Source organism: Scophthalmus maximus, chromosome 17, assembly GCF_022379125.1.
Source record: "Scophthalmus maximus strain ysfricsl-2021 chromosome 17, ASM2237912v1, whole genome shotgun sequence".
Lineage (NCBI taxonomy): Eukaryota > Metazoa > Chordata > Actinopteri > Pleuronectiformes > Scophthalmidae > Scophthalmus > Scophthalmus maximus.
Genome location: NC_061531.1, coordinates 13,846,739 through 13,859,033, shown reverse-complemented (window position 1 = coordinate 13,859,033; position 12,295 = coordinate 13,846,739). Strand labels below are relative to the sequence as shown.

Here is a 12,295-nt window from a genome sequence, read left to right as displayed (position 1 = left end):
AATATTTCTTTGTCATATAAGAATTCTTTTTTTCTTAATATATTTCATACAAAATGTATATAAATATATATATTTATATGTGCTATAAGTACTATTCCTACTGTACCCAATGTTATATCCTAGACACAAAAAAGCTAAATGGGTCTTAAGATAACAGGGATGCTTGACCAAATCTAGTGGCAGGCTGTTGCTGACCAGGCAGTTCCAGCCGCTATAAAAGCAGCAGCTTCAGACTCCTCTGAGAACTGACAGGCATCCCACACAGGTTAGTGCTTTGTGTGTTTGTGCTCACTTAATTTTCTTTTTGCTAATTACACTAATGTCACATATCATGTTTTTTAATGTCATGTAATGAAGTAACAGGAAAATCGTTCGCTAATCATTATTTAAAGATAATACTTATAACAATGTTAAAATACAATTTGCAACTACTCGTAATAGCTAATATAAATAAGTTTTACAGGGAATCTGTGAAAAAAAAATACTTTGAATTGCATAGATCTGAGTTAAATGTGAAGTTTTGTTGAACCATGATGGGTTGGGGAAAAAAGTGAAAAATCTAAGTTGTTGTAGGCAAAAGGCAGTATAAACATTTTTATTTGTACCCAAAAAGATCTTCAATGACCATCTCACTCTCTTTAAAGGCATCCTTGGACAGCAACAGATCTGTGCCACTCAGTAGGGATACACTGAAGTAAGCCATGTTGCATAACACAATCTATCATAAAATGAAATAAAATGAAATACTTAAACTACCAAATTCATCTAACACTATTCTCTCACCTTTTTAGTCTCATCTAAAGTGCCACCATGAGCACAGACGCGGAGATGGAGCAGTATGGCCCGGCGGCCATCTACCTCCGGAAAACAGAGAGAGACAGGATTGAGGCACAAAACACTCCTTTTGATGCCAAAACTGCTTACTTTGTGGTGGATACTGATGAGATGTATCTGAAGGGTAAACTTGTAAAGAAAGAAGGTGGCAAAGCCACAGTTGAAACAGATACTGGAAAGGTAAATATATTTTTGTCCATCTTTTTCATTTCATATCAATTGATTTCATCTAACTGACAAAACGTTTTTTTTAATTCAGTCTGTCACTTTTAAATTCAAACTAACACTGAAAATCAGTAAACATTTATCAGTAAAAACATGTTTTACTGTATTTCCTATTCAGACAGTTACTGTAAAAGAGGATGACATCCATCCCAGGAACCCTCCAAAGTTTGACAAGATTGAGGACATGGCCATGATGACCCACCTCAATGAGCCTTGCGTGTTGTATAATCTCAAAGAGCGTTATGCATCATGGATGATCTACGTGAGTTTCCATTTTAGGATGGGCACTTCAAACTCAAACAGCATTCAATAATCAACAGGTTCAACCATAATTCTAACTAATACAGCACATGGTATAGACATAGTTTAAAATTAAACATATGTAAACATAGAATATATATGTGTGTACCTAAATGTTAAAACAGTAACTGCTCTTTGCTTTTACAGACCTACTCTGGGTTGTTTTGTGTTGTCGTGAATCCCTACAAGTGGCTTCCTGTGTATGATACTATAGTTGTACAAGGATACAGAGGCAAGAAGAGGATTGAGGCACCACCCCACATCTTCTCCATCTCTGACAATGCCTATCAGGCCATGCTCACTGGTAATATCAAGTTACAATTGTTTAAGTGTGTATAGTAGAATTCATCTTAAACATACCCTTACTGAAGGAGTAATGAAAATGGAACTCATGCTAAGTATATATGTTTGTATTTCAGATCGTGAGAACCAGTCTGTCCTGATTACGTGAGTATTACACAAACTGACATATTAATTCTCTATAGACTTTATGTTGATATATAATAAAGTCTATTGAGAACTAATAGACTTTATAATAATGAAGCTAAATCTTGACAATGTGCCCCTTCTACACCAGCGGAGAATCTGGTGCTGGAAAGACTGTCAACACCAAGCGTGTCATCCAGTATTTTGCAATAATTGCAATGACTGGATCCAAAAAGGCTGATGCATCAGCTAGCAAGATGAAGGTAAAATGTTTGCTTTTACTGAAAATAATGATCAGAAAATGAAAAGTTAATGGATTTTAAATAATCTATGTCTTTTTGTAGGGTTCACTGGAAGATCAAATCATTGCAGCCAACCCTCTGCTGGAGGCTTATGGTAATGCTAAGACTATCAGGAATGACAACTCCTCTCGTTTTGTGAGTATGAATAAGCTAAATAAATATGAGCTGCATATCAAGAATCATGCTAACATAAGTCTAATATGTTTAGGGTAAATTCATCAGAATTCACTTTGGAACCAGCGGCAAGCTCAGCTCAGCAGACATTGAAACATGCAAGTCATCTTATATATTTCGATTGTCTGTATTTACACTTGGTTATGTTGCCATTTGTTGTGTGATGTTATGCAATGCATTGCCTAAACTTAATGTGTTGTAGATCTGCTGGAGAAGTCACGTGTCACTTTCCAGTTGTCTGCTGAGAGGAGCTACCATATTTTCTATCAGCTGATGACTGGCCACAAGCCAGAGCTCCTGGGTATGTTGACATATATCTTTAACCTAAAACTTTGACAGCATGACAAAAGATTGTCAGGAGGAAATCTCAAGAGTTGGGTTTCTGTTCTTGTAGAGGCTCTTCTGATCACCACCAACCCCTATGACTATCCAATGATCAGTCACGGTGAAATAACAGTCAAAAGCATTGATGATGTGGAGGAGTTCATTGCAACAGATGTAAGATGACAATTTAGCGTAATGGACAGTATTCGCACGGAAATGTTGCAATTACTGATAACTTTCCTTCATTCACAACGCAGACTGCAATTGACATCTTGGGATTCACTGCTGATGAGAAGGCAGGCATCTACAAGCTCACTGGTGCTGTTGTACATCATGGCAACATGAAATTCAAGCAGAAGCAGCGTGAGGAGCAGGCTGAACCTGATGGCAATGAGGGTAATTACCTTAAGAAGACCATTGTCATGCAAGTTCTCTGGTGAGAAAATAGCATGTACACCATTATCACGCATTATCTCTTTCCATCAGTGGCTGATAAAATCGCCTACCTCCTGGGGCTGAACTCAGCTGATATGTTGAAATGTCTGTGCTACCCAAGAGTCAAGGTCGGAAATGAGATGGTCACCAAAGGTCAGACTGTTCCACAGGTAATGCATAGAAAATCTGGAAAGAATTTTGGCATTTTGACATCAATATATTTCCCTGTCAAATTTGAAACCTAAAATCTCTATTTATAGGTCAACAATTCTGTCTCAGCTTTGTGCAAGTCTGTCTATGAGAAAATGTTCTTGTGGATGGTTGTCCGTATCAATGAGATGTTGGACACAAAGCAGGCGAGAAATTTCTATATTGGAGTGTTGGATATCGCTGGATTCGAGATCTTTGATGTGAGTAGTTGTATGTATTTCATCACTTTGAGAGTTCTACACAATCCTTGCAATGAAATTGAGCACCTTTCCATGATTACAGTACAACAGCTTGGAGCAACTCTGCATCAACTTTACCAATGAGAAATTGCAACAGTTCTTCAACCACCACATGTTTGTCCTGGAGCAAGAGGAGTACAAGAAAGAAGGCATTGAATGGGAGTTCATTGATTTCGGTATGGACTTGGCTGCCTGCATTGAGCTAATTGAGAAGGTAAGTTGCCACCTGGGTAGACATGATTCTTTCTTTTTAATGTGTAAATGATTGCTTCTGTAGGTTAATTTTTAACATGAAATGTAAATTCCTCTCAGCCAATGGGCATCTTCTCCATTCTTGAAGAGGAGTGCATGTTCCCCAAGGCCTCTGACACAACTTTCAAGAACAAACTGCATGATCAGCATCTTGGCAAGACTAAGGCATTTGAGAAGCCAAAGCCTGGAAAGGGCAAGGCAGAGGCTCACTTCTCCCTGGTTCACTATGCCGGTACAGTGGACTACAACATCACTGGCTGGCTGGACAAGAACAAGGACCCCCTGAATGACTCAGTTGTTCTTCTCTACCAGAAATCTTCAAACAAACTGCTTGCTCATCTGTATGCATCTCATTCTTCGGATGGTGAGAAACTGACCAGTCAAAACTGATAATCTGTTTATTTATGTTTGTTAGTTTAAAAATATAGTTTCCATGTGGATATAAACCTGGGGCCAATAAAACCAATTCAATGATTAAGTGGTATTGTTGTAACTTCTTTTGAAAAACAGATTCTGCTGGTGCCAAGAAGGCTGGAAAAAAGAAGGGTGGTTCCTTCCAGACTGTGTCTGCTCTTTTCAGAGTATGTATAAAAGATACAGTAGATATTACCTTAATAAACCAAATATTGAAATATTGTTGACCAATGTGTTACTGATCCACAGGAGAACTTGGGTAAGCTGATGTCCAATTTGAGAAGCACTCACCCTCATTTTGTCCGTTGCCTGATTCCGAATGAAACAAAGACCCCAGGTAAGACGTTTTGTGATTCAACTTTTTTCAGGTAGTGGTCACAGAAGTAAATATTTTAATCAAAACCTTTTTCCACTTTCCAGGTCTTATGGAGAACTTTTTGGTCATCCACCAGCTGAGGTGTAACGGTGTGCTGGAGGGCATCAGAATCTGCAGAAAGGGCTTCCCCAGCAGAATCCTCTACGGTGACTTCAAGCAGAGGTGGTAATCTTCAGTTAAAGCTTAAAAAATTTGTTGATTTTACTTGACACATTGCCATTAAAAAAATCTCACACTGCAAACAGAAATACAGCTAAGTAAAAACAAAGCTATCTCTTGTAGATACAAAGTACTGAATGCCAGTGTAATCCCTGAGGGACAGTTCATTGACAACAAGAAAGCTTCAGAGAAGCTGCTGGGCTCTATTGATGTGGACCACACTCAGTACAAGTTTGGGCACACGAAGGTACAATTCTATGGACAGTATTAAAAGCTATTAGATTTTACATGTCCAGCAGTATCCATGTGGACTGATGACTGATTTTGCTGACTTGACAACATAGGTCTTCTTCAAAGCTGGTCTGCTGGGTACCCTGGAGGAGATGAGAGATGACAAACTGGCTAAGCTGGTGACCATGACTCAGGGCCTCTGCAGAGGATATGTCATGAGGAAGGAGTTTGTTAAGATGATGGAAAGGAGGTAGGATTAGACTATGCTGAATTTCCCTTAAAATTTCCAATGTGTGATGTTAATCAAAAACAATAATTATACAATAAATGTAATTTTCGTAGAGATGCCATCTTCACCCTCCAGTACAACATTCGTTCATTCATGAACGTGAAAAATTGGCCATGGCTGAAACTGTACTTCAAGATCAAACCTCTCCTGAAGAGTGCTGAGACTGAGAAGGAGCTTCAACAGATGAAGGAGAACTATGAGAAGATGCAATCAGACCTGTCTACTGCCCTGGCCAAGAAAAAGGAACTGGAGGAGAAGATGGTTTCCCTGCTGCAGGAAAAGAATGACCTGCAACTGCAAGTGGCTTCGGTAAGTGTAATATATGTTACATGAATAATTAGCAGTGAATAATTTAATATTTAAAATAACACGCAAATTATCCTATTGCATGTTCAAAATATACTATAGGAAGGTGAGAACCTCTCTGATGCAGAGGAAAGGTGTGAAGGGCTCATTAAGAGCAAGATCCAGTTTGAGGCCAAACTCAAAGAGACGACTGAGAGACTGGAGGATGAAGAGGAAGTCAATGCTGAGCTGACTGCCAAGAAGAGGAAGCTGGAGGATGAATGTTCTGAGCTGAAGAAGGACATTGACGACTTGGAGCTCACCTTGGCTAAAGTGGAGAAAGAGAAACATGCTACAGAAAACAAGGTTCAATTTACTTTGACTGTCTTTCACATAAGAAAACTTAGACATGTTACGTTAAGCCTTTTTTGATTTATCAACCTTTTGGGGGGAAATGTCAAACTTTTTCAAACCATCAGGTAAAAAACTTGACAGAGGAAATGGCATCTCAAGATGAGTCTATTGCGAAGTTAACAAAGGAGAAGAAAGCCCTCCAAGAGGCCCACCAGCAAACACTGGATGACCTCCAGGCAGAGGAAGACAAAGTCAACTCTCTGACCAAGGCCAAGACCAAGCTGGAACAGCAAGTGGATGATGTGAGTAAACAGTTGCTTTGACTTTGAGGTTTTTCCTTGTAATGATAAGAGTCTTGATATTAATATTCTGTCTTTCATAGCTTGAAGGTTCACTGGAGCAAGAGAAGAAGCTCCGCATGGATCTTGAGAGAGCCAAGAGGAAGCTTGAGGGAGATCTAAAACTGGCCCAGGAATCCATAATGGATCTGGAGAATGACAAACAGCAGTCAGATGAGAAAATTAAGAAGTAGGTTTTTGTTTGTTTTAGCTTGTTAGCCATCTTTTCAATATCTCACAAATTGCACTCCAAGAACAGCAGAAGTTGTGATTCATCAGTCAATACAGACTGATTGCTATGACCTTTGGCATTGACAATCATGTTCATTCAGGGATGATTTGTAATAACTTTGGTGATCTATCAACTTTCCAAAAATTGTCATTTTTCAGAATTTTTGTCATAGTATGGTTTAGGACCACATACCTGCCAAACTTTTGATTGCTAAAATAGCAAAATAGTAAGTTAACATATTGAACTTAAACAGCAAATGTGTGCTGGATTACAAACTGTGTGAGTCTGGCTGTACACTCATTAGGTTAATGGCCTTTATTTTTGTACTTTGACGACAAGGCACCACAATCAGAGTCAGAACAATAACGTTTTGAGTAACAACAAATACATAAATTATTTTTGTATCAAACAGCAGACCTACACTTCTCATTAAGACTTAATGATTCACAAGTACTAATGGTACCAGAACTGATGGTATCAGAATCATAACACAAAATATGATTTTGCTTTCCTATTACAGGAAGGACTTTGAGATAAGCCAGTACCTCAGCAAGATTGAGGATGAACAGTCCCTTGGTGCTCAACTTCATAAGAAGATCAAGGAACTTCAGGTATCACATTTTATTTAAATATTAGACCCAGTTAATCATTAAAAAAAACATACTGCATTTCTCTTGATAAGTCTTTTTAATGTCACTATCATCAAATCTAGGCTCGTATTGAGGAGCTGGAAGAAGAGATTGAAGCTGAGAGAGCTGCTCGGTCGAAGGTTGAGAAGCAGAGGGCTGACCTCTCCAGGGAGCTTGAGGAGATCAGTGAGAGGCTTGAGGAAGCTGGTGGAGCAACAGCCGTTCAGATTGAGATGAACAAGAAGCGAGAGGCTGAGTTCCAGAAGCTGCGTCGTGACCTTGAAGAGTCAACCCTGCAGCATGAATCTACCGCTGCAGCTCTTCGCAAGAAGCAGGCGGACAGTGTTGCCGAGTTGGGCGAGCAGATCGACAACCTCCAGCGTGTCAAGCAGAAGCTGGAGAAGGAGAAGAGCGAGTACAAGATGGAGATTGATGACCTCTCCAGCAACATGGAGTCAGTTGCCAAAGCAAAGGTTTGTGGCTTGTGTTTAAGTAAAGGTTTTACCTCTCCATGTTTTTGGTTTTTATAATGTTATATTTTACATTATAATTGTATAATATTAATACACAGTATTATATACTATCTTTAGATTAGTATGGTATTTTGGTAAGGATAATAAAAAAATATAGCTGTGTAACAAAAGCTACTTTTGATGATGAATACATTTTTGTCATCAAACTAAATGTTATTCAAATATAACCCATGTATTGTTGACAGGGCAACTTGGAGAAAATGTGCAGAACTCTTGAGGACCAGCTGGGTGAACTCAAATCCAAAAATGATGAGAATGTTCGCCAGTTGAATGACATTAATACACAGAAGGCAAGACTGCAGACAGAGAATGGTAGGTCACTTTTATAAAAAAAAATGAAGGGGGGTTAATTAATTTTTACAAAATCATTTATATTTTGTCCGTCAGGTGAGTTTTCACGACAGCTTGAGGAGAAAGAAGCTCTTGTTTCCCAGCTGAGCAGGGCTAAGCAGGCCTTCACTCAGCAGATTGAGGAGCTCAAGAGGCACATTGAAGAGGAAGTGAAGGTATTTCAAAAACCCTTCTCTCCAAATACATAATAACATGAATCTAAAAATGATGAAACAAACAGCAAAAAGCAGCAGGAAACATTTATTGCTGGTACACAAAGCAGCAAAAACCAATGTCAACATTTTTCACCTTGATGAATCTCTTACATATTCAGGTCTTGTTTTGTTTCATTGGTGAATTTAAAATGTTTTGTCATGTTCAACAGGCCAAGAATGCCCTGGCCCACGCCGTTCAGTCATCCCGCCATGACTGCGATCTGCTCAGAGAGCAGTTTGAGGAGGAGCAGGAGGCCAAGGCCGAGCTGCAGCGGGGAATGTCCAAGGCCAACAGTGAGGTGGCTCAGTGGAGAACCAAGTATGAGACTGATGCTATCCAGCGCACTGAGGAGCTGGAGGAATCCAAGTAAGACACTAACTTTTACATTTTTCTTCATTTTGTTTTCATTTCAATTGTTTGATTTGAACCAGTTAAAAATGATTCTTCATGATAGGAAAAAGCTTGCCCAGCGTCTGCAGGATGCTGAAGAATCCATTGAGGCTGTGAACTCCAAATGTGCCTCTTTGGAGAAGACCAAGCAGAGGCTGCAGGGTGAGGTGGAGGACCTCATGATCGATGTGGAGAGGGCAAATGCTCTGGCCGCAAACCTTGATAAGAAGCAGAGGAACTTTGATAAGGTACTTAAAGGATATGAATTTAAAAAGCAAACCAAGATTTATTCAAATGATACATGTCATTTTCACCCACTGCATTTTTCTAGGTCCTGGCAGAATGGAAACAAAAGTATGAGGAATGCCAGTCTGAGCTGGAAGGCGCCCAGAAGGAAGCTCGCTCTCTCAGCACTGAACTGTTCAAGATGAAGAACTCTTATGAAGAGGCTTTGGATCATCTGGAAACCATGAAGAGAGAAAACAAGAACCTGCAGCGTGTGTCAATCTCACTATATTTAGTTTGACCTCCAGTAGTAGTTTGAGCTTTTGGCATAGTAAAAACCTTGACACAGACCATTTTCTAGATATAATGTATATTGCATAGACGTTATCTAATTATTTTGTTTCTGTTGCTCTTCAGAGGAGATCTCCGACCTGACTGAACAGCTTGGCGAGACTGGAAAGTGCATCCATGAGTTGGAGAAATCCAAGAAGACTCTGGAGACTGAGAAGGCTGAGATTCAGTCGGCGCTGGAGGAAGCTGAGGTAATATATATATTTTTCTAAATTTTTTTGAATGAAATGGAATATGTCCATTTCAATCATGCCTGTGTATTTCAGTTGTCATTCAAGCTACTTTTATTAACATACAGTACTTGTTTCTACTCATTTAAAGGGCACACTGGAGCATGAGGAGGCCAAGATTCTCCGTGTTCAACTTGAGCTCAACCAGATCAAAAGTGAGGTTGACAGGAAGCTGGCAGAGAAGGATGAGGAGATGGAGCAGATCAAGAGGAACAGCCAGAGGGTGATTGAATCCATGCAGAGCACACTTGATGCTGAGGTCAGGAGCAGGAATGATGCCCTGAGAGTCAAGAAGAAGATGGAGGGAGACCTGAATGAGATGGAGATTCAGCTGAGCCATGCCAACAGGCAGGCTGCTGAGGCCCAGAAACAACTGAGGAATGTCCAGGGACAGCTCAAGGTGGGTTTTGTTTGATTGTTCAATGAAAAAAGAATTGTAATTAGGAAAGAATGTTCAACCCTTTTTTCCACTTTTCTTTTTCAGGATGCACAATTGCACCTTGATGATGCTCTCAGAGGACAGGAGGATATGAAGGAGCAGGTTGCCATGGTGGAGCGCAGAAACGGTCTGATGATGGCCGAGATTGAGGAGCTGAGAGTCGCTCTGGAGCAGACTGAGAGAGGACGCAAAGTGGCTGAGCAGGAGCTGGTTGATGCTAGTGAGCGTGTCGCCCTGCTTCACTCCCAGGTTGGTTTACATTCATTCAAAAGAAAGTAGTGTTTGGGAACAATACATTTTCTATAAAATATACTAAAAATGTTCATCTCTCCAAAATTTAGAACACCAGTCTTCTGAACACCAAGAAGAAGCTGGAGTCTGACCTTGTTCAGGTTCAGGGTGAAGTGGATGATGCTGTTCAGGAAGCAAGGAATGCTGAGGATAAGGCCAAAAAGGCTATCACTGATGTGAGTTTTGACTGCAGGGTGGATGAATGTGTTCTCCTTGGATGTGTTCTATTAACTGTGTAAAGGTTTTTTTTCTAAATGAAATAAGAATTGGAGACCATTTATTATTTCAGGCTGCCATGATGGCGGAGGAGCTGAAGAAGGAGCAGGACACCAGTGCTCACCTGGAGAGGATGAAGAAGAACCTGGAGGTCACAGTCAAGGACCTGCAGCACCGTCTGGATGAGGCTGAGAACCTCGCCATGAAGGGTGGCAAGAAGCAACTCCAGAAACTGGAGTCCAGGGTATGCACTAAAAAAAACTCAAACCTGATTTTTGGAGGCACATCACACTTCCATGTGTGAAATAAATGTATCATACCTTTACAGGTACGTGAGCTGGAAACTGAAGTTGAGACTGAGCAGAGACGTGGAGCTGATGCTGTTAAAGGCGTCCGCAAGTATGAGAGGAGAGTGAAGGAGTTGATCTACCAGGTAATTCACACTGAAAAAATACCTTTACTTTCCTTTATTTCTCTCTTCCTCATAACTTACTGTATTATCATTGGTCTGTAGACTGAGGAGGACAAGAAGAATGTGAACAGACTTCAGGATCTGGTGGACAAGCTCCAGCTCAAAGTCAAGTCTTACAAGAGACAGGCTGAGGAGGCTGTAAGTTAACTATATGACCAGTCATTTAATTGGAATAAACAATACCACCATTATCCATCTCATAACCAAGTAAATGTATTTTCAATCCATTCACAGGAGGAGCAGGCCAACACACACATGTCCAGGCTCAGAAAGGTTCAGAATGAGATGGAAGAGTCTCAGGAGCGCGCTGACATTGCTGAGTCCCAGGTCAACAAGCTACGAGTCAGGAGCCGTGATGTTGGAAAGGTATGTCATGTGATCATATTTAATAGAAGATTACAATGTGGTACCTAATTTATGTTCTTTAATTTAATTAATACCACATATAACATACAATTAAATTGCAAAATGACATGAGATCATAAATGTTGGTAATAATTTAATAATTGTACCTTTTTTTGTTCCTTCTTTTCAGTCTGACACTGCTGAGTAAGAAACAACATCCCTTTGGAACCATTTGACGGTGTTCATAAAATATGAACTAGCTGTTGAATTGTCAGTGTATTAATTCAATAAATTGATTCCTGTATTATTTACTGTTATGTTTTATCAATTGCAGTCACACCTTAGTGCACACTGTTCAATAGAGATACCACAATATCTCATTAATTTATGGATAAAAAATGCCTTTAATGAATCTCTGACCTAAAGAACTGAAAATATTCTTATATACACACACACATTATATTTTTTTTTATATATATACAGAATATCTTCTATATATCTGGATGAAATTTGTAAAGCCGAGACCAAAAATGTAATTATGTTATAATTCAATTAGAATAAAGAAATCTATATTGTGCATTGTACATTTGACAGTTCAATTTAAACACTTTCACACTGTGAGGAAAACCTGAGCTCTGTCAGTCCACTCTGATCAATCAGTGACCATTGATAAAGGTTGCAGCTTGAAAATAACCACCTGATTGCGGGGACTGTAGAATGATACATTCATATTTAAAAAGACAAAATGATACGATATATTGCATATATTGAATAAATACCTGCCAATTGCCTTACCTTACTTACACAGACATTATACTTTTTTATAAGAATTAATTACAGTACAAATACTGTAGACTGTTAAATAAAATAAAATCCATCTCCTTAAACTTGGGATATGGTGTTATCAACACATCTAAATCTGTCCTATGATTATATCTTTCTCTCTAAGCCTAATACGAAATCTGGTTCCTCCCTTAGCCTGATTTATTTTTGATCATCGTAACACCTTGTGATCTGCTGGTAAGATGGCAAATAATAAGTCAAGTCCGTGCAAAACTTGTTAATGAAAGTTGACCCAGGATATGGTCCCAGACTTTCCCGTCATTAAATAATTTGTCAATCAGTCAGTTATACAAATATACTCCTCAAAAGTTGCCTTATTCTTCATTCAAAAAAAAACAAAAACAGTATTTTTTATGAAAATATTTATGGAGTTAAATGATCTGAGT

General features: G+C 39.2%; 1 protein-coding gene across 1 annotated transcript; it reads left to right on the top strand.

The window, feature by feature from the left end:
• The first annotated feature begins 211 nt into the window (after positions 1–211).
• LOC118289440 (myosin heavy chain, fast skeletal muscle) lies at positions 212–11,373 on the top strand. The gene is made up of 41 exons (XM_047328294.1): positions 212–265; positions 645–694; positions 792–1,014; positions 1,178–1,321; positions 1,507–1,663; positions 1,779–1,806; positions 1,937–2,048; positions 2,130–2,222; positions 2,296–2,359; positions 2,464–2,562; positions 2,656–2,759; positions 2,843–2,981; positions 3,072–3,190; positions 3,281–3,430; positions 3,513–3,683; positions 3,782–4,085; positions 4,232–4,302; positions 4,385–4,472; positions 4,556–4,673; positions 4,794–4,917; positions 5,015–5,151; positions 5,244–5,499; positions 5,599–5,841; positions 5,955–6,131; positions 6,212–6,357; positions 6,920–7,010; positions 7,112–7,501; positions 7,747–7,873; positions 7,949–8,067; positions 8,277–8,473; positions 8,562–8,745; positions 8,829–8,994; positions 9,140–9,264; positions 9,395–9,703; positions 9,788–9,991; positions 10,084–10,209; positions 10,323–10,493; positions 10,578–10,682; positions 10,764–10,859; positions 10,956–11,087; positions 11,257–11,373. Exons 3-41 carry the CDS (start codon positions 811–813, stop codon positions 11,272–11,274), a joined length of 5,808 nt encoding a protein of 1,935 aa, XP_047184250.1. The 5' UTR covers positions 212–265; positions 645–694; positions 792–810; the 3' UTR covers positions 11,275–11,373.
• The last annotated feature ends 922 nt before the right edge of the window (positions 11,374–12,295 follow it).

Bases quoted from the DNA above. Each gene is read 5' to 3' on its own strand.
- LOC118289440 (XM_047328294.1), top strand. From the start codon at position 811: ATGAGCACAGACGCGGAGATGGAGCAGTATGGCCCGGCGGCCATCTAC. The intron at 1,664-1,778 runs GTAATATCAAGT...TTTGTATTTCAG, and splicing joins CTATCAGGCCATGCTCACTG to ATCGTGAGAACCAGTCTGTC. The intron at 3,684-3,781 runs GTAAGTTGCCAC...AATTCCTCTCAG, and splicing joins GCATTGAGCTAATTGAGAAG to CCAATGGGCATCTTCTCCAT.